Genomic DNA, 25915 nt, shown 5'->3' on the forward strand with positions numbered 1-25915 from the left:
AGAAGAAGGGCACACCATGAAGAAAATAGCAGAAAAGCTGAAGATCTGCTTCAACGGTGTGAGTGGCACTTTGCAACGCCTGAAGTAAAATGGGTCAGTACAAGACGAAGAAGGGCCAGGAAGACCCAGAAGAACCTCCCCAATGCAAGACAAGCACTTGAACTTGCTCAGCTTATACGATAGAAGGAAAATCAAGTCAGCAGCAGACAAATGAAATGTGTTATATTCGTGGGTGGGGGAGGGGGGGGGGTTTGAGATTACCTTAGAACAGATAGAACTGTATAGAGTAACATGGTCCATGTACGAGTAGCTAGCCCATCTCGATGTAATAAGTAGGGACACGTCAGCTTAAGGATTGTGTTGTTTGCGAGTTCACGATACAGGCGATGGGGCATAATAATAATTAATTGGGGATTATGGTTCAGGAAATTGTATGTATAACCCCTTTGTAAACATCAACCTGGGGCACTAAGATACAGTGAAAGAGAGAGGAGTGCAGCCATGAACGCCCCCAAGGGCAGAGCTGTGAATGCCACCAAGGGGGAGAGCTACGAATGCCCCCAAGGGGTGGGGCATTGCCCAAGGAGAAGAGGGAGGAGCCAACAACCAGGTGGTCTCGGTGTGTGAGAGGATCCTGAAGTGCAGAGGATCGTGAAGAGTGGTATTTGTTGAACCACCTGGCATCCTAGTGCTAAGGAGAACAATGACGAGTGCTGAGGGAGGAGAGCTCCGAGGAGATTATCCTGTTTGCCTGCATGTGCCATGTGCCTGCCTTTGCCCTGTGCTTGTTAGTCTGACTGCTGCCTGTTCATCATTCTGCCAATCACCTCCTCATCACCTGCTCATGGCTGCTCTGCAACCATCTCCCCCCCCCCCCCACTACTACCAGAGCTGAGTCCCCCGGTTTTGTCCCTTTCTCATCTGTGACCGAGTTCGGTTGAGGTGCCTTAGATGTCTTTTGATTTATTTTTACCTCACTGAACATAATTCACTCTTTATTAATTGCATTCCCTTCCTTCCCTCCCAATCTGTTGTCATCTTGCCCGTCATGATTCCACCATTCCCTGGTTATTTTTATTTGTTTGTGGTTTGAGGAATAAACCCGTTGGTTTTAACAAAAGCCAATGTTCTTGTATCTCTCCTCACAACCGCATGTGCATCGTCTTCCATAATTTGGAACGTCTCCACAGGAGTTAAAACCATCCGGTACATCACAAGATTTTAACCTCGCGTTGCAATGATCTCGATATTAGTTGAGCCATTGACACTACATTTGTTTCATCAGGAGTGGGATTTCTCGAACCACCTGACCTCAACATTTGTTGTCAGGAATGGGATTTCTCGAATCACCTGACTTCTGTCATTTGTTGTCAGGAGTGTAGATTTTTGAACCTTCCAAATTTATAGTTAATTGGTGATGGGAAAGCACAAGGGGATCACATTACAAATAAAAAAATAGGACTGTGGGTCCTGAAGCTCACTAGGATCAAGAGCAACAGTCACTCAAACCCCCTTAAACCCTGATTTTTGTTTTTGATGGCGTGAAAAAACTTTGGTATATCACGGATGATGAAGGTCGTGGTCAAATGCCATCAAAATCATGTGTGTAGTTTCAGAGAAGAGAGCAAATACCTATCGTTGAGGTGGTCAAACACCCCCCCCACCCATCAGCCCCCTTAATGAGTACAGATTTTGATGAGCCAAGCTTGTGGCCAAGTTTCATCAACATCATGTGTTTGGTTCAAGTGATAATGACTGAAGTGTTTGCAGACTCACTAACTGACTGGCCTAAGGATGCTGCTCGATCGCATAAGCTCACCGGACTAAAGTCCAAGTGAGCTAAAAATACAATTTTTTTTCAATTTCCTAAGCGTGGGAAGAAAGCCACTATACATAATTCCTGACTCTGCTCGGAGCCTTCCAGCCACGGGTTCTGAGCGAGGGAACCAGGAAATGGAAGAGATGTTGGTCCGGGCCATGTTGATGCAAAAAATAAAAAGGAGAAATTCGATGAATTTAAGACGGAATGGAGAGAAATAAAACGGAATTGAAAGAGGAAATGAATAAAAACAATGAAATTTTAGGGGCAGAGGTGGGGACATATTTGAAATATAATAATTGTCCGGACGAACATCATGCCGGTGTGGATGTCGGTCTGCCTCAGAAAGAGACCATCGATGAGATGAAGAATATCGAGTTTGAGAATATGAATAACCTATCAATAAATGTTCATAGTTTAACTGATAAAAACAAAGTCCAAATTCAAAGAGTTCGTAATACTATATCCAATGATAATTGGTCAAATGACCGACATGTACATCTCCTTTATTTCCCTAATAAAGAAACGGCTCATGTTTATCTCAAAAACTTTTCTTGATTGGGAAGAAGTCAAGTTTATAAATCAAGGCATAAATCATATCTTTGTAAGAGATGTCTAAAAATTGTTAAATCTCAACAAAGACTTGAGAAACATTTAAAGTATTGTTCTAATCATAAAGCAGCAGTTGTTGAGATGCCAGAACCAGGAGAGAAAGTTGTATTAAATGAAACAAATAAATGTATAAAACACCCGTTTGCAATATATGCTGATTTTGAGAGCATCTTGGAAAAGACTGATGATATTAAAAAATATCAAAAGCATATTCCTTGTGGGTTTTGTTATTACATTAAATCATCTGTTGGAAGTAAATATGATAAGTTGGAGTTGTATGGAGGACCTGATGCTGCTGATGGTTTTGTTAAAAGGATTGAGGATTGCATTGAGGCTAACTAAAATTATGTTAAGAACAAATAAACCCCTTAACTTATCTCCAAATGAAGAGAAAGAATTTGAAGAAGCAAGGATTTGTCATATATGCTCAGAGACTTTGTTAAAAACTGATAAAAGGGTTAGAGATCATTGTCATATAATGGGGAAAAATAGAGGAGCAGCTCATAATAATTGTAATCTAAATTATAAAATCCTGACATTCATACCTGTATTTCTTCATAATAATTGTCATTATGATACACATCTCTTTAGAAAAGAACTAAGTAAGACTCCTGGAAAGATAATAGCAATTTCTAATACAGATCAAAATTACATCTCATTTACAAAACAGATTTATACTCGTGAAATGGGTGTAAATACAAATATTAGATTTCTTGACTCATAAATTTATGGCGAGCCCTCCAAGTTCTTTGGTTTCAAAATCTCCTCTTTTCCTATACTTTCTAGTCAATTTAGGACTGAAGCTGACTTGAGTAAAGACATTTCTCCTCTTATTAAAAAGGGCATTTATCCAAATGATTATATGGATTCCCTTAAAAGATCTAAAGAAACAAGACTTCCTCCTCCAAAGCATTTTATAACAAGTTAGGAAGATGTCAGATGACGGGTGAAAAATACGAAAGAGTGAAACAAGTTTGGAAAGAGTTTGAGATAAAGAATATGGGTGAATATCATGACCTTTCTTAAATAACTGATGTTTTATTACTCGCTGATGTGTTTGAGATTCCATTGCTATGGACTTGATCCTGTCCATTATTATACATCTCCTGCACTAGCCTGGAGTGCCATGTTAAAAATGACAAAACAACCCCTTGATCTTCTAAGTGATGTAAATATGCTCTTGATGATTGAGAAGGCTAAAAGAGGAGGAATTTCACAAGTTTATTCAAAGAGATATGCTTAGGTCAAATAATAAATATCTTCCAGACTTCTCACCCGATAAGCCCACATCTTACTGAATGTACTTTGATGCTAATAACTTGAATGGTTGGGCAATGTCTGAATCTCAACCCAATGGTAATTCTAAGTTGGTGAAAGAATATGAGTACAAATCTATCTTGGATGAATTAACTTTCATAAGTCAAGAATATTTAGATAAATGGGATTATGGGTATTATTTTGAAGTCGATTTAAAGTATCTTAGAAAACGTCATAACAAACATAAAGACCTTCATCATGGTGCTGGAAAAGAGACCCCCAATCAAGAGCTATTCAGTGATTATCAACATTTATTTAGTTATTCAAATGAGTTTAAACACATTCCAACAGCTAAATTACGAACAACATTGTTTGATAAAGAGAAGTATGTTTTACATCAAAGAAATCGGAAGCAATTTATAGAAGCAGGACTAAAAGTTAAAAAGGTACATAGGGCACTAAGGTTTAGTCATAGTCATTGGTTAGCTAAATATGTTGATTATAATATGAGAATGAGAACAAAGGCAAATAATGATTTTGAGGACTTTTATAAGTTGATGAATAATTCTGAATTTGGGAAAACAATGGAAAATATAAGGAAGAGACAAAATGTAAGACTTGCTACAACTTGGGAGCAGGCAGAGAAGTTGATACCAAGGTTTAAAAGAGAAGAAATATTTACAGATAATTTTTGTGCTGTTCATTTGAATAAAGAGTGAAAAAGATGGATAAACCTATTTATGTGGGAACAGCTGTTTTAGATCTTTCAAAGCATTGGATATTTGATTACTTTCATAATAATGTAAAGAAAAGATGTAGTGAGAATATTGTATTGCTCTATATGGATACGGATTGCTTCATACTTGAGATAACTACAGATGATGTTTATAAGGATATGAAAGAAGATGAAGATATTTATGATACAAGTAATTATGATCCTAATAACCCACTCTTTTCGAATAAGAACAAAAAGATTATTGGTAAATTTAAAGATGAATTAGGTGTAAAGATATTAAGTGAATTTGTAGGTGTTAGATCAAAAGCATATGCTTATAAATACTTGACTTGGGGGTTAAATTAATTCAAATGTGAAAAGAAACATAGTTTTAAAGAAGAGTGCATTAAAAGAGACCATGAACTTTCAATATTACCTTGAGTGTACATGGAAAAGAAAAGATGTTTAGATAGAGATGAATCTTATTAGAAATTATAAACATTAAATATTCTCAGAGACTGTTAGTGAGAAAGCTGGAACAGCATTTGATGATTACAGATATATAATGGGTGATGGAGGATTACATTACCAATGGGTTTAAAGTATAAGTATGAATAAAAATGCGGTTGGGGTTTTAACGGGCTACCACCACCTTTTTACTGGTGAATAAATTAAGTTATTCCCGAAAATAAAACAAACAAATATTTATGAGATCTCCATTTGGTTAAAGAAATGATCACATGAAAGGAAGCCCAGCCTTGCAGGGTAGTAGTGTCAAAAGGGAGGTGTTTCACGAAGAAATGTGTTTCATTTGAAAAGGAGATATATGAGTGAACGTAAGCGAGCGAATATTGCAACTTTGAGAATGGGAAAGATTGCTGTGTCAAACCCTCCCTTTTGATACGAATGAGGTAAACCAGAAAATTGCTCTGGATGAAAGCTAATGAAGGCCCAGTTCACGCCAGGTTCCTGGCTGAAACATTGAGTCTCCTCCCTCACTCCAAAAACATGAATCCTAGCAGCCTGAAAATTTGCATGCATACTAAGAGAACTCCAAGGAAATGCATGACTGAAAATTGGGTGTTTGGGTTAATTAAAATGCCCCTTTTGAAGATAATTAAAGGCATTATATAATTATAATCACTGATCAGGCGATCATCGGCAACCTCACTCTCTGGGGTCTTCAGGCATATCCTGTGTTACCACACTGGGGTCTGAAGCCACCATGTTTTTTGGCCTGCTCAACCATGCCTTCACTTGGAAGAGGCAGCAACGATTTCTTAACGATAAAGTTTCTTTTTTTCACTTTCCTCACTAATATTATTGAATGCCTGTTCATCATAACTATAAATCGCTGGGTATATTGCAATGCTTATAAACGCCCGGAGATGTCAGTTTTCGTTGCTTTATTTAATTTCCGCACCTGCAATAACCTTGAGAATCTCTTAAATAAAGCCGGGTTGCAAAATTTAAGCTCCAGAATCAAACTTAGCAGCAGTTCCGACTGAAAGAAAAGTGTTCACTTGTCCATTTCGGACATATTTAACATTTCTGGCATCTCCAGGAGGTGATTGCTAATCGCATGCCAAACAAGCCATTTCTCACCAACCTTTTCGTTGGAGTGCTTAAGCCACTTGTCGAGCGCTCGACAATATTCGGACTGTCACTGAATACTATATCGATCGAGTTGAACAAAGTTCAGGGGCCACTCACGTGTGTTGGCCATGTGTTGTTCTACAGTGCAACAGGTGGTGGGTGGCTCACTGAAAATGTGAAATTTTATTTTCGATGACGTTTCCCCTTTTTGTACGATCTTCTATAATATGACCCGTCACTTCGGCATAGATAAATACAAATAAAAATTAAATGTTTCGTTTTTTAAAGTTTCTTCAACTGTTTCATGGAGTGCTTCGTGAAGCTACTTGGCCCACATTCTTCAAGCTTCAATCAATGGCGATACCGCGGTTCGATACCACAGGTAGGAAGGCAAAATAAATTATATGATCACAAGGAGTAAAAAATATTTTCAGTTGTTATGAAATAATGAATTGCCATATCATGCCAGGAAAGCTGAGAGGTATGCATGCTCGCTCTGTGTAACCTGGATTTGAATCCCGACCCAGCTATAAACTGTCATCCTGGTGTTTCACAGACAGGGTGACTCATCAATGTGTGTGCCATCTCTTGGATGGGCGTTAAACTGGACATCTCATCTGTCAGAATCCCTCTCCCCTCTGCCTCACTCACCCCTATCCCACACCTCCCTCTCCAACCCACGCCTCACCCTTTTCCCACCCCATCTCTCTCTCTCTCTCTCTCTCTCTCTCTCTCTCTCTCTCTCTCTCTCTCTCTCTCTCCCACCCCTCTCCCTGCTTCCCCACCCCTCTCCCTGCTTCCCCACCCCTCCCTCTCTGTTGAGGGGACTGTAGCATGTACGAATCAGATTTGGAGTGAGCCGACTGGAGGAGTGCAAACTGCATGTATGAGCATGCATGCGGGCAGACCTTTGCCAGGTAGATAGCATGGGTATTAGATGCTCCCGCCCCATGTCTCTAAAGTATCTATCATCGTTTGTGTCGTGTGTGTGTGAGTGTGAGTGTGAGTGTGAGTGTGAGTGTGAGTGTGAGTGTGAGTGTGAGTGTGAGTGTGAGTGTGTGTGTGTGTGTGTGTGTGTGTGTACGTGTTATTCATGATCTCCACATGCAGATTTCAGAAGGTGGAATGGAGTCCTCCCAGGTCTCAAAGTATCCACCTCCGTTTCGGTAAGGGTGGTCACGAATCATGGACCAAGGTGTGAACTTTTGTTTTCAAAGTTTTGTCAGTTAGTCTAAGCATGGTTTCGACAGAACTATCAACATTGACACCAACAGAAACCCCTGGTTCTATCTCCTCTCCCTTTATGACTTTGTCCCAAGTATTCAGCTGCTCCTGTAACATTCCATCCATCCTTTCCCCAGTCAATTGTGGCTCCCACAAGCCTTTATCAGCCAACACCAGCTCTTGTTCTGTTACACGAGTTTCCAACTTTTGCTCTAAACTGCCATCCTGGCACTGACGAAATCCCAGTTCCTCTACCTGCTGCTGCATTATGGAATCCACCCAGATGGGATAGCCCTTGAGGTCGAATCCTTCCATTTCATTCCTTTGTTCATCAATTTCGTCTTCCAAACGTTCATTCATTTCCCTATTTCATTCGTTAGTTCCCTCATTTCATTCCTTTCTTCATTAACTTCATCTTCCAATTGTTCATTCATTTCCCCGAATACATCAATTAGTATAGTGCCCCCAGTTCTTGTGTCATTTCCTTCTTAATTTAGTTCACTCATTCCCTTCATGTCATTCTCCATTCCATGAATTTGACCCTTCGATTCATTCCCTTGTTCCTTCATTTTTTCATCAATTTCGCTCTCCATCCCACCAATCTGTCCTTTTAATGCCATTTCTTCCTCCGTCTTCCGCATTTTACTCTGTTTATTCCTTTCCCCGATTCCATCACGTACCGACGCACTCGCCTCGCATGGGTCCGTGTATTGCTTGCCTTCGATTGAGCTTTTACCTCCTCTACCAACCTGGTCTCTTCCTCAGCCCTTACCTCACGGCCAATTGCCTGCACATCGGCCCTGAACCCAATGCCTATTTTTCATATCCTCAGCCATGTTTTTGCATAGTCACGATTATTCGGTCTTCCTGTTTGTAAAATCCCGTTCATTTTTTGCGGATGCCGGTTCCAATCATCCATTTCATTTCTTCCATATACTGCTGTGGAGTCATTTGCTTCAGCGAGGCCGATCCGCTACTGTTGGATGTGGATCCCAGCGGAATCGCTACGTGTGTGTGTGTGTGTGTGTGTGTGTGTGTGTGTGTGTGTGTGTGTGTGTGTGTGTGTGTGTGTGTGTGTGTGTGTGTGTCAAGACCCACCCAAATCTCTCACCTGTGAATGGAGGGAATAGCCAATCAGCTCTCACCTAATCAATTAAACCCAGGTGGCTAGGATTATATAAGCAATTGACCCCTCTCACACTCCTCCACTGAAAAAGCTGCATAAAGCAACCCAAGAAGACCTACACAAGGTAAGCGCTACGCTGTTTCGAACCCTTCGCAGAGTTCCTCAACAACTATAAAGATGTTCACACATAGTGCACACGTGAGAATCTCAATGCTACACTCCCCTTCAGCTACCGTAGGCGAATCATCAGCGATAACGTAGACAGTAATGCGCACCAATGGGGCTCTCAAGCACGTACCACGTGTACATGGTACATGCTTGGGAGTCTCCTACAGTTCCCAATTCCATCCAGACTTGCTCCAAAGGATCAGCATGACCCCAATTAATGTATAGGGGTGTTTTTATCTTTGCTGGTGGTCTTGGGGGGGGGGAGGTTAGGGGGGTAAGGAGGAGGGAACACAAATTCTCTATGTAAATGTGTATCGTGTCACACCCCTTCTAGACGTGGGATGGTATTACTAGTTTCCACCATTTACAGGACAGTATTCCTGTCCCCACGTTTTCCAGTGCAGTGAGGTGTTTTGAATTATAAGCAGAAGGTATGTTTTTGCTTCATGCACACAACCCAGGTTATTTATTTATTTTTCCTCTACAGAGCTGTCACTTGCCAATACACCACCCAAGTGAAGGTATCCATCAGAAGAACGTGTTTCATTCTTGGAACAAGATCGTCAGTTGGGCGGGTACGCTGATAATAGTAACAAACACATCAATTGATACATGTTGTGTGTAGAGAGGTTTGAGTCACCGTGACGAGGTTGACAAGGGAGACAGCATTGAAGTCGATGCTCCAGAGGGTCATGACCCCAACAGTGTCAATGACAATCATGAGGATGACGACAAGGTTGATTATTCCCGAGAGTATGTCCATGCCCAGTAGGATGCAGCACACCACGAAAGTGGGAATTAAACACACACCAATGTTAAAGAGTCCCTCCTTGACGATCGTGAGGTATTGTTCGTAAAACACGTAGGTGACCCTATGGAGACAGGTACAAGCAAAACAATGGGTGTTAAAGACAAAGTTTATGAACGCTTCATTTTAACCCTCTATCGCCCAACTTTCATTTATATCAATTGCTCTTAAATATTTTCTGTTTCACCCCTTCGATATATTTATTCGGCAAAATTGTAAGAGTAGATAAAACATGAGCTGATGGGTTGAAATGTTGAGTTGTGCCACACCACATATCAAACACTGATTGACACGTACCATGAGAAACGGACTATGTCCGTACAAAATACACAAAAAATTTTTAAAAGTGACTTATCATGAAACTTGAAGTATGACTTGTAAAAGTGAAACATAAATCGAATTTTTAAAACAGAAAATTCTTCGATCTGATCATCGAACAGTTTCTATCCTGATATGAAGGTTCAGTAAATGAATCATGACCCTGCAAATGTAACTTTAATTTATTTCTCATCGGCATGTCTACCTGCTGTCATCACGTGTGTTTTACGTAAGAGCCGTAACTTTTTGGAAAACAGTAACTTGGAAGGTGTTGCCTCCACCACCTAAGGGGGACAGAGGTTATGTTTTCACCCCTGTCTGTTTGTTTGTCTGTGTGGGTGTCTGTCTGTCTGTCTGTCTGTCTGTGTGTCTGTAAGCAGGATATCTCAAAAAATTATTGACATATTCGTACGAAATTTGGTGGACAGGTTGGGTGTGTGACAAGGACGAATTGATGAGATTTTGGAAAAGATCCGAATCCAAGAATTCTTCAGTGATTCTTCACCATTGAGAGATAGGACCAAAAACTATGTAGAGCATGATATCTTAAAAAGTTTTGGACGGATTATAACAAAACTTAGTGGTCATGTTGGGTGTGCGACAAGAACAAATTGGTTCGATTTTGGTGAAGATCCGGATCTGGATCCCGATACGAGAATTTAAAAGTGATTTTTTTCACCATTGAGGGATGGGGGCCAAAAATGATATATTTATAACAAGATATCTCAAAAGTTATCGACGGATTCTGATCAGACTTGGTGCACAGGTTAGGTGTCTGCCAAGGACGAAATGATTCGATCTTGGTGAAGATCCGGATTCAGATGCAGATACTGTATTTTTTCCCCGAGAACCTTTAAAGTGATTCTTCACCATTGAGAGGTAGGGCCAAAAATGATATGTAGCAGGATTTCTCGAAAGGTTGTGGACGAGTTGTGACATAAATTGGGTGGATGAGTTGATTCGATGACAAGAACAAGCCGATTGGATTTTGGTTTAGGTTCGAATGCAGGTTCGGACTATCATGGGATTCAAAACGTAAACTGTTCAGCCTGTTAGAGGTACGTGCTCTACCGAGAGCTGTCCTAGTTTTCATATATGTTTTGATGAAAACTAGTAACTTGGAAGTTTAACCTGATATGGCCTTCTGACAGTATCAGTAAACAAGGAAAATGATAACAAATGCAACTTGCAAAAGCCTCACGTGTAGGGAAACACTTCAAAGTTTTCAGCTGTTCCAGGAATCTTGCGCATAGTAGTTGTGATATTCTCTGAAAGCTCACGGATGTTCTTGAGTGCTGCTGTGTACTCCTGCGAAGTGACCAGTGGGCTGTGGTATGCCATGAACCGCGTGGCTGTGAACAAAATAATCACGTGACAACATCAAAGATCCAAATATTTACGTAATCAGTACTCTTAGTGTAAATTTGGTAGTGCAAAGCTTGCTTGAGTTTTCTGTATTCTAACATGCCTTACTCTCAATCTCTCTGAAGAAGACGAGACCTCTGTGGGCCACAGGCCACCACAAATACACAACTGCTATTCTTTTGTGATTCTCCTTTTACTCACCGAAAATTGTTCCATTATCATCCATGTTGACACATGATTTATATGCAGCCAAGCCACTGTGGGAGAGGTAACATGCAAGGGATATGTTTTGTGAGATTTCATGACATTGAAAATGTACCTTTACAAAGAAACAATAAACTCTTCACAACTTGGTTTGATAATTTTTGTGTTTCTTTCTTCATTCACCTGCAAAAAAAAAACATTACCGGTATTGAATAGGGGGGGGGGGGTAGACATTGCAATGTTTGCAATGTGATTTATGTGTGCATGAAATTGTCTTCGGTTCACGTCCTTTATTCTGGCCATTTTGGAACTATACGGACAGGATGTACGATTTGGCTTCCATCTTGTTCCCATGCTGGACAGCTCGTGCTCTGAGAGGAAAAGAGGGCTCCTCTACTTACTCAGCTACAAGCCGAGGAGAGAGCTGGGTGGGGGGGTTGGAGGAGGAGGGAGGAATTCCCCTTTGGCTCGCCATTTTCCATACCCACCATCCCCCTCAACCACCTTGCTGCAAAAAGGAAGAAATAATTTTGGACTTTGGGTAGAGGTGGTCAAATGAGCTTTAACCACCATGGGGGAATTTTGTTATGTATAAAAAGCATTGGTAGGTGCCATGATTGCTGTTGTTTTAGTGATCTACTAAAATGGTGGTGTGGAAGCGATTCATTTTGGACGAAGCCTTAGCCCTCGGTGTGGGGTTCAGACTGAATGAGAACCTATTATATAGCCCAAGAGCCCACAAAAGGTTTATTTGTGTTTTGTTCACTAAAAGGTCTGAGAGTTGTTTATAGAGTGAAAATGTCTGCAGAATTTGAATATGCTGGTCTGATAAAAATCCACTTGGACAGTTTTCCACAAATCGCGTTTTTATAGGGGTACCCTATAATTTCCCATGAATGCATTTCATTTCGTGAACGTTACGAACGAACTTTAGAAGTAATTAATTTCGACTCAAGTCCAATAGATTCACCCAAAAATGAGATATCATGCTAAAGGCTTATCATTGGCCGGATTCTATGAACTATTCTGTTTCTCAATTTGACTTCAAAAAAGTTGGATTTTTTTTTGATTAACCTGATAAGCCTGATTTCAATGATTAACCCCAATTTTACTTACCGGCATGTTTTATCACCTTATATTTTTTGTGTATTTTTTCCAATCCTGAAGTTTTCAAAAGGATTATTTACAAAACAAATGCACTATTTTGAAGAACTATCATTCCCCTTTCCTATGCAAAAACAATCACACAAAACGATTTATATTTTACAGAGTAATGACTAAAATAGTATACATGGGGTTACTTGTAAAATATCGCATTTTTCGAGATTTACACAATTCTCAAGCAAAGTGACTCATTGCAAAATATTATGTTTTATATTGATACAGTGTATATACTACCTCAATGTTCTTTGCAAGTGGAAAAGTTCTTGTCTGAGTAGTATCCCCAGATAATTGGTTATTTGGTATATTCAATTTTCAGTGAAATAGATGGTCGGACATCAGTTTCATTTTTTGTTGCACAAATGTGACATACTCTAACTATAACAGATGAATGTATAATATTCTATCTTCTGTTGACCAGACTACGATGGTTATGTATAGCACGCGTATTCCCTGTATAATGAATGTAGTTGGTGGTGGTAGAATAGCATTTTTTTCCTTCAGGTTCACCAACAGCAAACAAAATGACATCAAAACGTACATGCATTCTCCATATTCACGGTAAAACTACCGAAGAAGTCAAACCTTTCGACGACAATACATGGCGGAAAGTGAATTCTGTTCATGAAAAGAGACATTCCACAGTAAAAGACTCAAAGTATTTCAGAATAAGCCTTCCTGCTGAATATGACCAGACAACTGGTTATCACAAACAGTGTTACAAAGATTTCACCGCACTGTCCATTGCAAATGTGGAACAAGATTCAGCTGGCCCATCACGATCACACATACTGCGTTCTGAAGTAGAACACACAGAGGCAAGTTATACAGGCATCTTTGAGAAAAAGTGCCTGTTCTGCAATTCCATCACCAAGTCACTTGGGAAAGGCAAGTGGGAAGCGTTGGGGACCTGTATGACTGACATGGGTGAGGAAAGCATAAAAAATGCAGCTGAACTTGCGCAAGATAACGTGATGCTTGCAAAGCTAGGAGGTCTCGACATGAAGGCAAAGGAAGTACGATATCACCACTCCTGCAGGAGAAATTACATACATCATTGCCAAACCGCAGTACAGAAACATGACGACATGATGTCTTCAAAGTTGGCCGCTCACAAAGCAGCATTCCAGGAACTCCAGAAGCATATCGATGTAACCTTGGTGTCAAATCACGGAGCAGAATACCTGTCATCATTGCACGTGCGCTACCTCACCTTGCCTGGAGACGATGAGACGACATATCCCGCTAGAAGCTTGGTCGACAAGATCCTGAAAACATATCCAAATGAATTGACCAGTCATTGTGTAAGTCGTAAGACGGGGACAATCGTACATAATGCTAACCTCAGTCAAGATGCCGCAATCAGGCGTGCCAATTTTGATGATCATGAAGTGCAAGAAGCTGCATTATACCTTCAATCCCTGTCAGAAGCAACGACACAGACGTCCTCATGGTTCTGTTGTGCCACGCAGGTGCCGCACACGACTGCCCAAACATATGGATGGATGTTGGACTCAGCAGTAACAACATCAGGCGATGCATCAGTATTCCCAAACTGGTTGATGAATTGGAGTCTACTGTCCTGCAAGTTCTTCCTGGACTTCATGCATTTACTGATACCGACTTCACAGCATCGTTCATGAACAAAGGAAAACAGAGATCCTTTGACATCATGATGAAACACGAACAGTTAATCTCAGCATTTGCCATGCAAGGGGAGCACCACAATGTGCCTGATGAAACAGTTTCGACAATTGAGCATTTTGTATGCTCGTTGTATGGGAAACACAACTTGCTCAGCATTGACACTGCCCGCTATGTTATGTTTCAACACACATATGCAGCAAGACAGCTGGGGGATCCACTGGAGAAGATCAAGGGTGTAAACCCAAGCAGCATGCCGCCTTGTCGATCCGTTCTGATAAAGAAAATCAAGGGAGCAAATTATGTTGCCTCTATGTGGAAGAAAGCTGCACGTCAAGATCCGTCTAGCTTATGTGGCCAGCCGTGCCAACACGGATGGATCCTGGTTGATGGAAGCTACGCAATCGATTGGTTTGATGGTGATCAGATGCCACGCCATATCAGCCAGATCTTCAGTGAAAAGGAATCCGTCATCGAATCAGAGGACGACGAAGATGTGGAAATGTCGCACGGAGAACTTTTGTGTGGATCAGATGAATCGGACGTGGACGACGATGATTGGAGATGAGCAAAATGGAAAGCTCATTGTGTGATGACGGTTCAGATACATTCATGGATTCATTATAAAACCAACGATTACCAAGACACTTATCCAGATCTATAGGAACATATTGAACAAAAGTCAATAGATCTGTATGCTCATTTTCCAAAATTCTCAACACATTGCTATTAAACACATGGACGACAACCATTTCATTTACTAGACAGATATCTGATTATCATGGTTATGTTGTTATACATTGTTAACAATTTGTCATATTATGATAATGTCAATAAATCACTATATTGTAATTAAAACGTAGCCTCGACTTATGTTACATTTACATGTATATTCCAAGAATCATCGGAAATTGCGATATTTTCCAAGTAACCCCATGTATATTATTTTAGTCATTACTCTGCAAAATATAAATCGTTTTGCGTGATTGTTTTTTTGCATAGTAAAGGGGAATGATTGTTCTTCAAAATAGTACATTAGTTTTGTAAATAATCCTCTTGAAAACTTCAGGACTGGAAAAAATACACAAAAAAATATAAGATGATAAAACGTGCCGGTAAGTAAAGTTAGGCTTAATCATTGAAATCAGGCAAATCCAACTTTTTTGAAGTCAAATTGAGAAACAGAATAGTTCATAGAATCCGACCAACGATAAGCTTCAGCATGACATCTCATTTTTGGGTGTAGCTATTGGGCTTGAGTCAAAATTAATTACTTATAAAGTTCGTTTGGAACGTTCACGAAACGAAATGCGTTCATGGGAAATTATAGGGTCAGGTCAGGTCAGGTATGGGAGCATGTGCCAGAACAGCACGTCGCTGCGTCCACTTTCCGCCGGTACTCCAGGGGCCTCCATCTGGCCATCCCCCAGGCAGATGCCAGGCCCATCCCCATCTCCTTGAGATGATGGTCAACCTGCTGCAACCATGAGGCACGTAGTCGGCCCACTGGCCTCCTCCACTCACGAGACTCCCTCGCTGAGAGAATCTGGTGAGCAGGATCAGCGTCAGGAAAACGAGCCACATGTCCATACAGCCACAACTGACGCTCACGGACTATGCAGGTAACAAATCTCATCCGAGTCTCTCGCAGCAACCGCTCGTTGGACACAAAATCCGACCAGCGATAGCCAAGGATTCTCCGAAGAGACCTGGTACCAAAGGAATTAAGTCTCCGTCTCAGATCCTTGGTCAGAGTCCAAGTCTCGCATCCATAGAGCAAGACTGGAAGTTCCAAGGACCTGAAGACTCGGACTTTCGTCCTCCCGCACAGGTACCGGCAGCGCCACACCCCATGATCCAGTGAATCCATGACTCCCCAGGCCCGACCCAGACGTCTATTGACCTCTGACTCACAGCCAACAGAGACATGAATATCACTGCCAAGGTAAGTGAATCTCTCCACGACGTCAACATCCTCACCACAAACAGACACAGACAGGACAGCAGCATCCAAGATGTCACCGAAAGCCTGGATCTTAGTTTTGACCCAAGAAACCCGTAATCCCAGCGGCTCCGACTCCTCATTCAGCACCTCGAGGGCCCCCAAAATGATATCTAAAGTCTCCGCAAAGATGACTGCATCATCTGCAAAATCAAGGTCCGAGATCTTGACATTCCCAAACGATGCACCGCAGCTTGATCTCTCCGACATCCTCCCTAGAATCCAGTCCATACAAGTGCTGAAAAGTGTGGGGGCAAGTACACACCCCTGACAAACTCCAGTAACAACTGGAAATAAGTCAGAGATGGTACCACCACACTTCACAGCACTCTCAGTACCAGAGTAGAGTTCAGACATCAGATCGATCAGTTTTGGTGGCACCCCACGAAGACCAAGAATGCTCCAGAGGACATCCCGATTCACTGAATCGAACGCTTTACAGAGATCAACATAGGCTGCAAGCAGCCCCTGCCGAAACTCTCATCTGCGTTCGGTGAGGACACGAAGAGCAAGGATACGGTCAATCGTTGACCTCTTTGGTGTAAAGCCTGACTGCTCTGGACGCTGGTGCTCAAGCAGATGGTGGCGAACCCTATCAAGAATTATCCGAGCAAAGACCTTGCCCGGCACTGAGAGCAGCGTCACCCCTTGGTAGTTGTTGCAGTCTTGGCGATCACCCTTCCCTTTCCAGAGAGGAACAACAAGGCCCCTCTTCCAATCAGTTGGGATGATGCCTGTGTTCCAGGCAGAGCACAAAACTGCATGCAATGACACGAGTGCAGCATTTCCACCAGCCTTGAGAAGTTCAGCATGGATGCCAAAGATCCCTGGAGTTTTGCCCCGTTTCAACCGGTTTACCGCAGCCCGTGTTTCCACAAGCGAAGGTGGGCCACAGTTGATTCGAGGGTCAGCAACAGGGATTGTTACACCCTTGACGTCCAACTCGACAGCTGGGGGGATCAGCCTGGTACAACCGCTCAAAGTAACCGGCCCAGCGGGCCTTCACTTCAGACTCCTCTGTCAAGAGCCTACCACTCTCTGCTCTAACTGCAGTGCTCCGAGGGATGGGCTTGGATGAACGCAATGCGCGAATTCCCCTGTAAGCGGGACGAGAATCACCTGTCCACAGGTGATGCTCTATCCCCTCACAGATTCCTCGCACATAGGCCTCCTTGTCCACCCTCAGTGCACGTACAGTTTTACGCCTCAGTTCCCTGAACAGCTCAGCTCTGCCATTCAGCCTGGCCCTGTGACTCTGTTCAATGGTATCCAGTGTCCCTTGAGAGACAAAATTCTTCTTTGCCCTGCGGTGAGTTCCAAGACATCCACTGGCAACATCAAGGATGGTGGTTTGAAGGCGCTCCACAACTCTTCAGGACCCCCCAAAGCACCCAGACCCCCCAAGTGTCCACTCAGCCTGTTCATAAACTCCTCAGCTACTCTCTCATCCCTGAGCTTGCCAACATCCAGCCTCGGCTGGGATGGTACCATTCTCCAGGATTTAAGGTGCAGCTTTAGAGTTGCTACAACAAGCCTGTGGTCAGTATTGAGGAACTGAGCACTCCGGTGGACCCTGCAGTTATGGATCATCCTCCAATGACTGTCAATGAGGACATGGTCAATCTCCTTTGCCACACCACCAGCGTTGGAATACCAAGTCCAGCGATGAGCTTGTGGGCGCTGAAACCATGAACCAGCCACCCTAAGTCCATGACTTCTTGCAAGGTCAAGGAACTTAGTGCTATTCTGGTTCATAGTTCCTGACCCATGAGGACCAACACATGTCTCATAACCATCCCTATCAGTTCCAGTCGATGCATTGAAATCCCCCAAGACTAGAAGTGTATCTCGTCTGGGGCATTGATTTGTTAGTGGGGCACTAACAGCTCAATTATCATTGGGGTCAGCTTATTGGACACAGCTACAGCAACTCCTTGGGTATGGTAACCATATAAGTAATTATAGGGTACTCCGATAAAAACGCGATTTGTGGAAAACTTTCCAAGTGGATTTTTATCAGACCAGCAAATTCGAATTCTACAGACATTTTCACTCTACAAACAACTCTCAGACCTTTTGACGAACAAAACACAAATAAACCTTTGTGGGCTCTTGGGCTACTACTTGTGCCCAGAGTGGTAAGAAATTGTGTGTGTGCTTTTTTTTCCACTGCTATATTAATCCTCATTCTGGAAGCAGGATGTATCCCACTTCAAGCTTTTTTAACATGTTCAATTTATGGTGGACATGCTCTAAGCCAGCTGTGCATAATTTCCTTCCTTGGTCTACTTGGCCTCCGAAGGGCTGAAGTGTGCCCCAAACAGTTTTTTTATTTGTATACCTCGTCAAGGCTCGTATGAGAGCGAACACACAGCACCCAGAAAGGGGGGCATGAGACAAGAGGGGCATGGGAAAGACAAAACAGTGGGGAACAGAGATATTAGGAGATCTCTGGAAGGGAGAGGGATGAGGGCGGGGAACACGGGGTATACAAGATGGACATGACAGGGACTTCCAGGAAGGAAAGCAGGGAATTTGAAGGAGGTGGGTTTGGGTGGACTAACAGGGGTAGAAAAGACCTAGGATTTGGATGGGGGACGATAAGAAGTGGTGGTGAACAGCTGTTTTGAAGGCCTGGAGGGAAGAGTGGGATTGAACAGAGTGAGGCAGTTTATTCCAAAGGTGGGAAAAAAGAGGAATGAAAGAGTGAAGGTGGGCAGTGATTCATGATTTTGGTAGTTTTACCAGAAGGGGGTTGTTGGGGACCTTGAGCACCCTGCGGAAATGTCGTGGGTACAAATCACAGACAGAGCAGGGGGGTGCGAGATCGGAGAGGAGATGGTGGAAGACAGAAAGACCACCGACCAGCCTGCGGTGAGAGAGTGAGAGGCCCAGAGACAGCCTCATCGCGGGAGATACCAATGATCCGAAATGCCTTGGTTTCCACAGCGTGAAGCCGAGAAAGGTGAGAGGCACGAGCACCAGCCCAGAGGGGAGAGCAATACTCAATCAGGCTGTGGATGAAAGCTTTGTATGTGGTCAGGAGGTCAAGTGGGCTGAAGAAGGACTTTGCACGATGGAGGATTCCCAGTCGGCGACTGGCTTTGGAGGCCAGGTTGGAAATATGGCTTTCCCAGGAAAGATCATGGCAGATAGTGAGACCCAGAAGCTTGAAAGAAAGGACTTCTTCCAGAGGATTGTTGAGAAAGTATATGGGGGGGGGTTCCAAACGGTCGTTCCGGAGAGACATCATGAGGGTGTGACATTTGTCAGGATTGAAAGACATGTTCCACATGTTGGACCAGTTTGTGATTTTATCCAGATCTGCAGAAAGCGAAGAAGCTGTTACTTGCCGGTCTGAGGGGTGACAGATGGTACAGCAGAGGGTGGAGTCGTCAGCAAAGAGATAACGAGGATTTTCCACAGAGTCGGAGAGATCATTGATGAAAACTAGAAAAAGAACAGGGCCCAGAACGCTGCCTTGAGGAACTCCAACCTGGACAGGAAGAGGGGATGAAAGAACTCCATTTAGGGCCACACGTTGACTGTGACAGGAGAGGAAGTCTGCGAGCCATGAGTGGAGATGGCCTTGGATACCATAGGAAGAGAATTTGGTGAGCAGGTCAGGGTGCCAGACCGTATCAAAAGCACGTGATATGTCCAGGGATACGGCTCGGATTTCATGTCCGGCATTGAAGACCTCCATCTATTGTTGGGAGAGCAGAAGCAGCATATCCATGGTAGAATGACCTGGTCTGAATCTAAATTGATGATCGGAAATCAAGCCATTGGAGAAAACTGTTGCGCATTGCAGGTCATGATCTTTGATGTGCTCTCGGTGTTTCTTCCCCTCCTGGTTCTCCCAACATCCACAATGAGAAAGGACAGTGACTTCTTCCTCAATAAAGAAAATAAGCTTTCGTTTGTGCGTTTATTGAATGTCCTCTTTTCTGTTCAATGTTTAAGGATTTATCTCTGTTCGGACAACAAATATAATGCCCCAAGTCAAAGGAAATTACCTGTTGTATAGGGGTAAAGTCTATAAACCTGGTACTTTGTTCACGACTGACCGAGAAACAAAATGCTACGATGAATGCGAGTACGTAAGGTATGAATACCAGTAGAGTATAGGCGATTATAAGATGTGACCAGAATACGCATGCTATATGTGAATATCAGAGGGTGCAAACGTAAAATATGAACAGCCAATCACCATGACATAAAATCTAAACGTCCGTCACCTTACAAGGAACTTAAACACACGAGGAGACCATTCAGCTTATTAGGCCTGCACTATGGTTGTTTGTCCTTGATCTATCCTTTTCTTAAATGCCGAGCGTCAAGCAAGGAAGCAGCACACACACCATCTTTTAAATCTATGGTATGAATTGGCCAAGGTTGAGTTCGAACAGCTGATCTTCCAGAATCAAAGTGGATGCTCTGACTATTATGCCACCGAGTCTGGCTAATTCTTGTGAAATTATGCGCATAGCTTCAGATAAAAGGACATATTTTTTGTCAATCATGGAATTCCGTGTGAACCAAACGCATCCAAAGTTTGATCGGTTAGATTGTATAAAAGTGAAATTACTTATTCAACCATGAGGAGGTAAAAGTCAATCAGCCATTATCTTTGAACAGTTCGGCTAAAGTTGTTTTGACCAATGTGTAACAACACTTCATAGCCGAGAAGGTCAACTCGACTTAGTTGTCACAAATCAAAGGTCACACAGAAACCGATGTTAACACCGTGTACTCTTGCTTAAGTCTCAGTTCTTCTACAAAGTTGACCCATATCAAGGAGTAAGGAAGTACACCATATGGAGGGGATGGCACGGGAGAGAAATGGCCGCCCCATCACAAATGCGTAAAAAGTGATGTGCCGAAAAGCTACTAAAGAGTGAAGTCATAAAGTTTTGAAAGCCGTACATTTTATCCTCGAGCATTTGCATAGCTACCGAGATTGATAAAGATGCCAGAATACATCATGAAGTACCAAAAAGGCTTATGCAGATTATTGCACTCTTGTTCTTAACTCAATAACTTCCATCAGATTATCATGAAATCTACTTTTCAGAATGGCTGGACATTGCAACAAATGGGGAAGGATGCATCTTTATTGCAGGAAGACACACAGTACATCCCAAGATGGGTCTCAATCCTCCAAGATCTTGGTAAATTTTCCAAGTAGTGTTAACACTGCTTCACACGTTTTAGGCATTTGATAGTGTGGCATCTTGCTTTGTTGGCCAAGCTGTTGTTGCCTGTGGCAAGGAAGTTTGCCTTCATTAAAGGATTTCTGACTTCCTCCACTCATGCATTCAATATGTTTCCATCAATGTCACCCTCTCCTCCCCTCTCCCAGTGAAGGTTGGAGTTCTCCGAGCAGTGTGTTGGGCCCAGTCTTGTTCCTCATCTGTATTAATAAACTCTAAATGCTCCGGATAAACTTTTCTTCCTTTTTGCAGATGATGCCACATTGTCGTATAGCACCCCCATCCCTCTGCTAGGCAAACAGCAGCTGCATCTCTGCTGATCTGAAAATGATTAGACATTGGTTTGATAAATGGAACATGTCGTTCAAACCTGGAAAATCCCAGTCTCACCCAATCGCTTTGGAATGATCGTCAAATAGACTCACCTATTTATTTGGTCACCATAGGAAGAGGTTCAATGTCGAACTTCAAGGCCTCACTATCAGCCACGACCTTTCCTGGGAGGACCACATGGCAAAGCTGGCCTCCAAAGCCAACCATTGACTGGGCATTCTCTGCCGATCCAAGTCTTTCTTTGGAAAAGAAGAGTTACTCACAGCTTACATGGCCTTTGTCCGTACCTCAATAGAGCACCACCTTCTGCTATTGGCTGATGTTCCAGCATCACATCTGTCTCTCCTGGATTCTGTGAAATCTAAAGCTCTTAATATTTTTGGAATCTCCCATGATGAAGTGTAAGCACTAGATCTGTTGCTCTCACATTGCAGGCAGGTCAGTGGTCTCTGTTTTTCTGTTTTGTTTTGTTTTACCATCTATTCTCCAACATTGCTCCTTCCACTCCCTCAGTCCTCCAACCCTCCACACTAACTCCAGGATGCACATGCTCTTTCAATAACCCACTCCTGGTTAAACTTCTAAAATCAATGCTGACTGCACACTTCAACTCTTGTATTCCTTGCTTCCCCATCTATGAAATAGCCTTCCAGAGGCCGTTCTTTCCCTCTCTTTCCCCACAGGGCTTTAAGCAGGCAATGCACCACCAATTCATGAATTCGCCCATCTTGACCCATGATCTATATTACTCTTATTAACCCCTGCTAACCCAACCCTCTTACTTGCAGATTCCAGTGGCCCCGAAGCTGCCTCTGTGTCTCCCCCACCCCACCGCTCCCCCTCTTTCTCTCCCACACCCTGTCACTCTCTCTCCCTTTCCTGTGCTGGCATCCCCTTGCTGGTTGTGCCTAATTGTTGCCCCATTGCCTAGTGTGAATATAGCCGAACTATTTAATGAGCCTCACCCTTGTGGAAAAGAATAGAGAAAGGAATGAAAAGGGCCTGGAGGAAAAGGAAGGGATGACCGGAGATTAAACAACAATGGAGTAAAAACAGAAGGGTGGGTGGAGGATGAGAGGAGAAAACACAATCACCTATAAAGGAAGAGGTGGGCCTGAAAAGGGTCAACAAAGGTAGAATGTATCATCAGTATGGATTTGTGGATGACCTAAGGAGGTGAATAGCCTTTTTGAAGCCCTGGATGGAAGAGCAAGATTGAACAGACTGAGGAAGTTTGTTCTCTCGGTGAGATAAAAAGGTACAAATGAGTGCAGATAAGCAGTGAGCCTGGTGTTTGGTAGTTTCATTATAGGTGGATTACTGGCAGAAGGCATGCACCCTGGAGAAACCTGGGGGTGGAAAGGGAAGAGAAGTTGGGGGGGGGGGGACACATAACATGGAAAGAGCAGAGGGTGCAAGACCAGAAAGAAGGTGGGAGAAGACAGAGAGGCTACCAACCTGTCTGCGATGAGGGAGTAACAGGGCCAGATATTCAGCTTTTTCACGAGAGATCCCAATTTTTTGAAATGCCTTGCTCTCGCCGATGACACCAAGCGGAGAAAGTTGTGAGGCAGGGGCACCAGCCCAAAGAGGGGAGCAGTACTCCATGAAGCTGCGAATTAAGGCTTTGCCCATTGTCAAATGTTCCAATTTGCCAAAATTAAGAAAGGACAATGTTCTTACCCTTTAGCGCATTCTTGTGTGGGTACGTCATCGAGGAATCTTGGCAAGAATTTATTGAATTGATCTGGGGAAGGCCGGATGACACCATCATGTTGAGTTTTCATGCAAGATTGGCGGCATCGTTTTTCAACTGCACAACACAGAAGAACCTAAAATCAATGTTTCAGAATGTACAGTCCACATGATAAAAACAAAGCACAAGCAGTTTTCATTTAACCCTCTGCTGATGACTGAAAAATTCCCGTTTTATTCATTACGAGTAAAGGTAACCAGCGTTGCTGGACAATGCCGGGTCCCTCCCTCTTCTACCCCTCCCCCTGCAACCCCCCACCCCACCATCTCACCTCTCACCCCACCCCTCCCTCCAAACTCCCACCCCACCCCTTCCCCTTCCTCCTCCCACACCTTCCCCTGCCACCTTCCACCCCACCTCCCTACCTTCTCTCACCCCATCCCTCCTCTCACCCACCCCTCCCTCGATACTCCGACCCACCCCTGCTCTCGCCTCTCTCCCTCCTCTCACCCCATTCCCCCTGCCTCCTCTCACTCCACCCCCTGCTTCCATTCACTCCATCCCCTGCCTTCAGACTCCCACTCCACCAATTCCCCTCCCTCTTCCCATCTCCACCCTTTCCTTCCCTCCACCCATAAAGGTACCCAGTGTTTCCTGGGATGCAACGTACATCTATTGGACTACCACAGTTAAGCACATATTTCGAGACAAACATTTTATTAATCAAGCTACAAAATGTTGAACAAATATATCAACAAAATTGAACATATTGATTTTAATGCTTTTGGGAAGACAATGTTGAGTGTTTTTCCATCAAAGGCCAGAACGTGTAAATTGTTTGGTGTTCCAACTCTAGAGCAGCCCACATATAGTTGATCATATGACAAAGATATTAAAAAATATGTTTTGTTGTCAGACAATCGGAAAGCATTCTCTAAACTACTCTGTAGGTATACGGATCAAAATCACTCGTTTTTTAAAATTGTCGTAATTGAGTGGAAATTTTTCAGAGTAAATGAATTGAAATGTTATTACAAGAAAATACTACACATAGGGGTCTGGTCGTCTTCTTTTTTCTTATGACATTTCGACTGGACTGAAATGTTTAAATGCTTAAGATACTAAAAAAATATCCTGAAAGTTTGCTGAATGTGCAACTTGGTGTTGAAAGCAGAATCCCCAACCTATCCCTTCCCACCCCAACCCAACTCATCCCACCCCTCACATCCAACCCAACCCACCCAACCCACCCCACAACTCACAACCCAACTCAACTCATCCCACCCCTCACATAAAACCCAATCCATCCCACCCCTCCCATCCCCTCCAACCCCAACCCACCCCTCACATAAAACCCAACCCACCCCGCTCCTCTAACCCCATCCCATCCCACCCCTCACATCCCCTCCCACCCCAACCCAACCCACCCCTCACATCCAACCCAACCCCAACCCACCCCTCACATAAAACCCAACCCACCCCACCCCTCTAACCCCATCCCATCCCACCCCTCACATCCCCTCCCACCCCAACCCAACTCATCCCACCCATCACATCCAACCCAACCCCAACGCACCCCTCACATAAAACCCAACCCACCTAACCCCTCTAACCTCATTCCATCCCTCACATCCCCTCAAACCCCAACCCAGCCCTCACATCCAACCCTAACCCACCCCTCACATCCAACTCAACCCACCCCTCCCACCCCAACCCATCCTCCAACCATAACCCACCCCTCACATACACCCCAACCCCAACCCACCCCATGCCTCCCACCCCAACCCATCCCCTCCAACCACAACCCATCCCTCACATCCAACCCAACCTACCCCACCCCTCCTACGCCAACCCATCCCCTCCAACCCCAACCCACCCTCACATACACCCCAACCCCATGCCTCCCACCCCAATCCATCCCCTCCAACCACAACCCACCCCTCACATCCAACCCAACCCACCCCACCCCTCCCACCCCAACCCATCCCCTGCAACCCCCACCCACCCCTCACATCCACCCCCACCCACGCCTCACATCCACCTCAATCCCAACCCACGCCTCACATCCACCTCAATCCCAACCCACGCCTCACATCCACCCCAACCCAACTCACATCCAACCGATCCCACCCTCCACCCCAACTTATCCTCTCCCACCCCAACCCACCCCTCACATAAAACCGAACCCACCCCACCCCTCTAACCACATCCCTCCCACCCCAACCCACCCCTCACATAAAACCGAACCCACCCCACCCCTCTAACCACATCCCTCCCACCCCAACCCACCCCTCACATAAAACCGAACCCACCCCACCCCTCTAACCACATCCCTCCCACCCCAAACCACCTCTCACATCCACCCCAACCCACGCCTCCATCCCCAACCCACGCCTTACATCCACCTCAACCCCAACCCCATCCCACGCCTCACATCCACCCCAACCCATGCCTTACATCCACCCCAACCCCAACCCCCCCCACCCCCACTCCCACATCCAACCCATCCCACCCCTCACATCCACCCAACCCTCTCACCCACACACACCCACACACACCCACCCCAGCCCAACTCTCACATCCAACCCATCCCACCCCTCCACCCCAACCTATCCTCTCTCACCCCAACCCACCCCTCACATAACCAAACC

General features: G+C 44.0%; 1 protein-coding gene across 1 annotated transcript in view; it reads right to left on the minus strand.

Moving 5' to 3' along the window:
* Positions 1-25915, minus strand: part of NPC1L1 (NPC1 like intracellular cholesterol transporter 1) — a 124826-nt gene that overhangs the window by 10770 nt on the left and 88141 nt on the right. The window contains exons 13-16 of the mRNA XM_085896330.1: positions 23252-23381; positions 11210-11265; positions 10845-10995; positions 9158-9389 (exon numbers count right to left, since the gene is read on the minus strand). Of these exons, the coding sequence (XP_085752456.1) occupies positions 9158-9389; positions 10845-10995; positions 11210-11265; positions 23252-23381 (569 nt within the window). The remainder of the gene's footprint in view (positions 1-9157; positions 9390-10844; positions 10996-11209; positions 11266-23251; positions 23382-25915) is intronic.

This window comes from Eptatretus burgeri, chromosome 9, assembly GCF_056783735.1.
Source record: "Eptatretus burgeri isolate ZD-2024b chromosome 9, Ebu_testis_v1, whole genome shotgun sequence".
Taxonomy (NCBI): domain Eukaryota; kingdom Metazoa; phylum Chordata; class Myxini; order Myxiniformes; family Myxinidae; genus Eptatretus; species Eptatretus burgeri.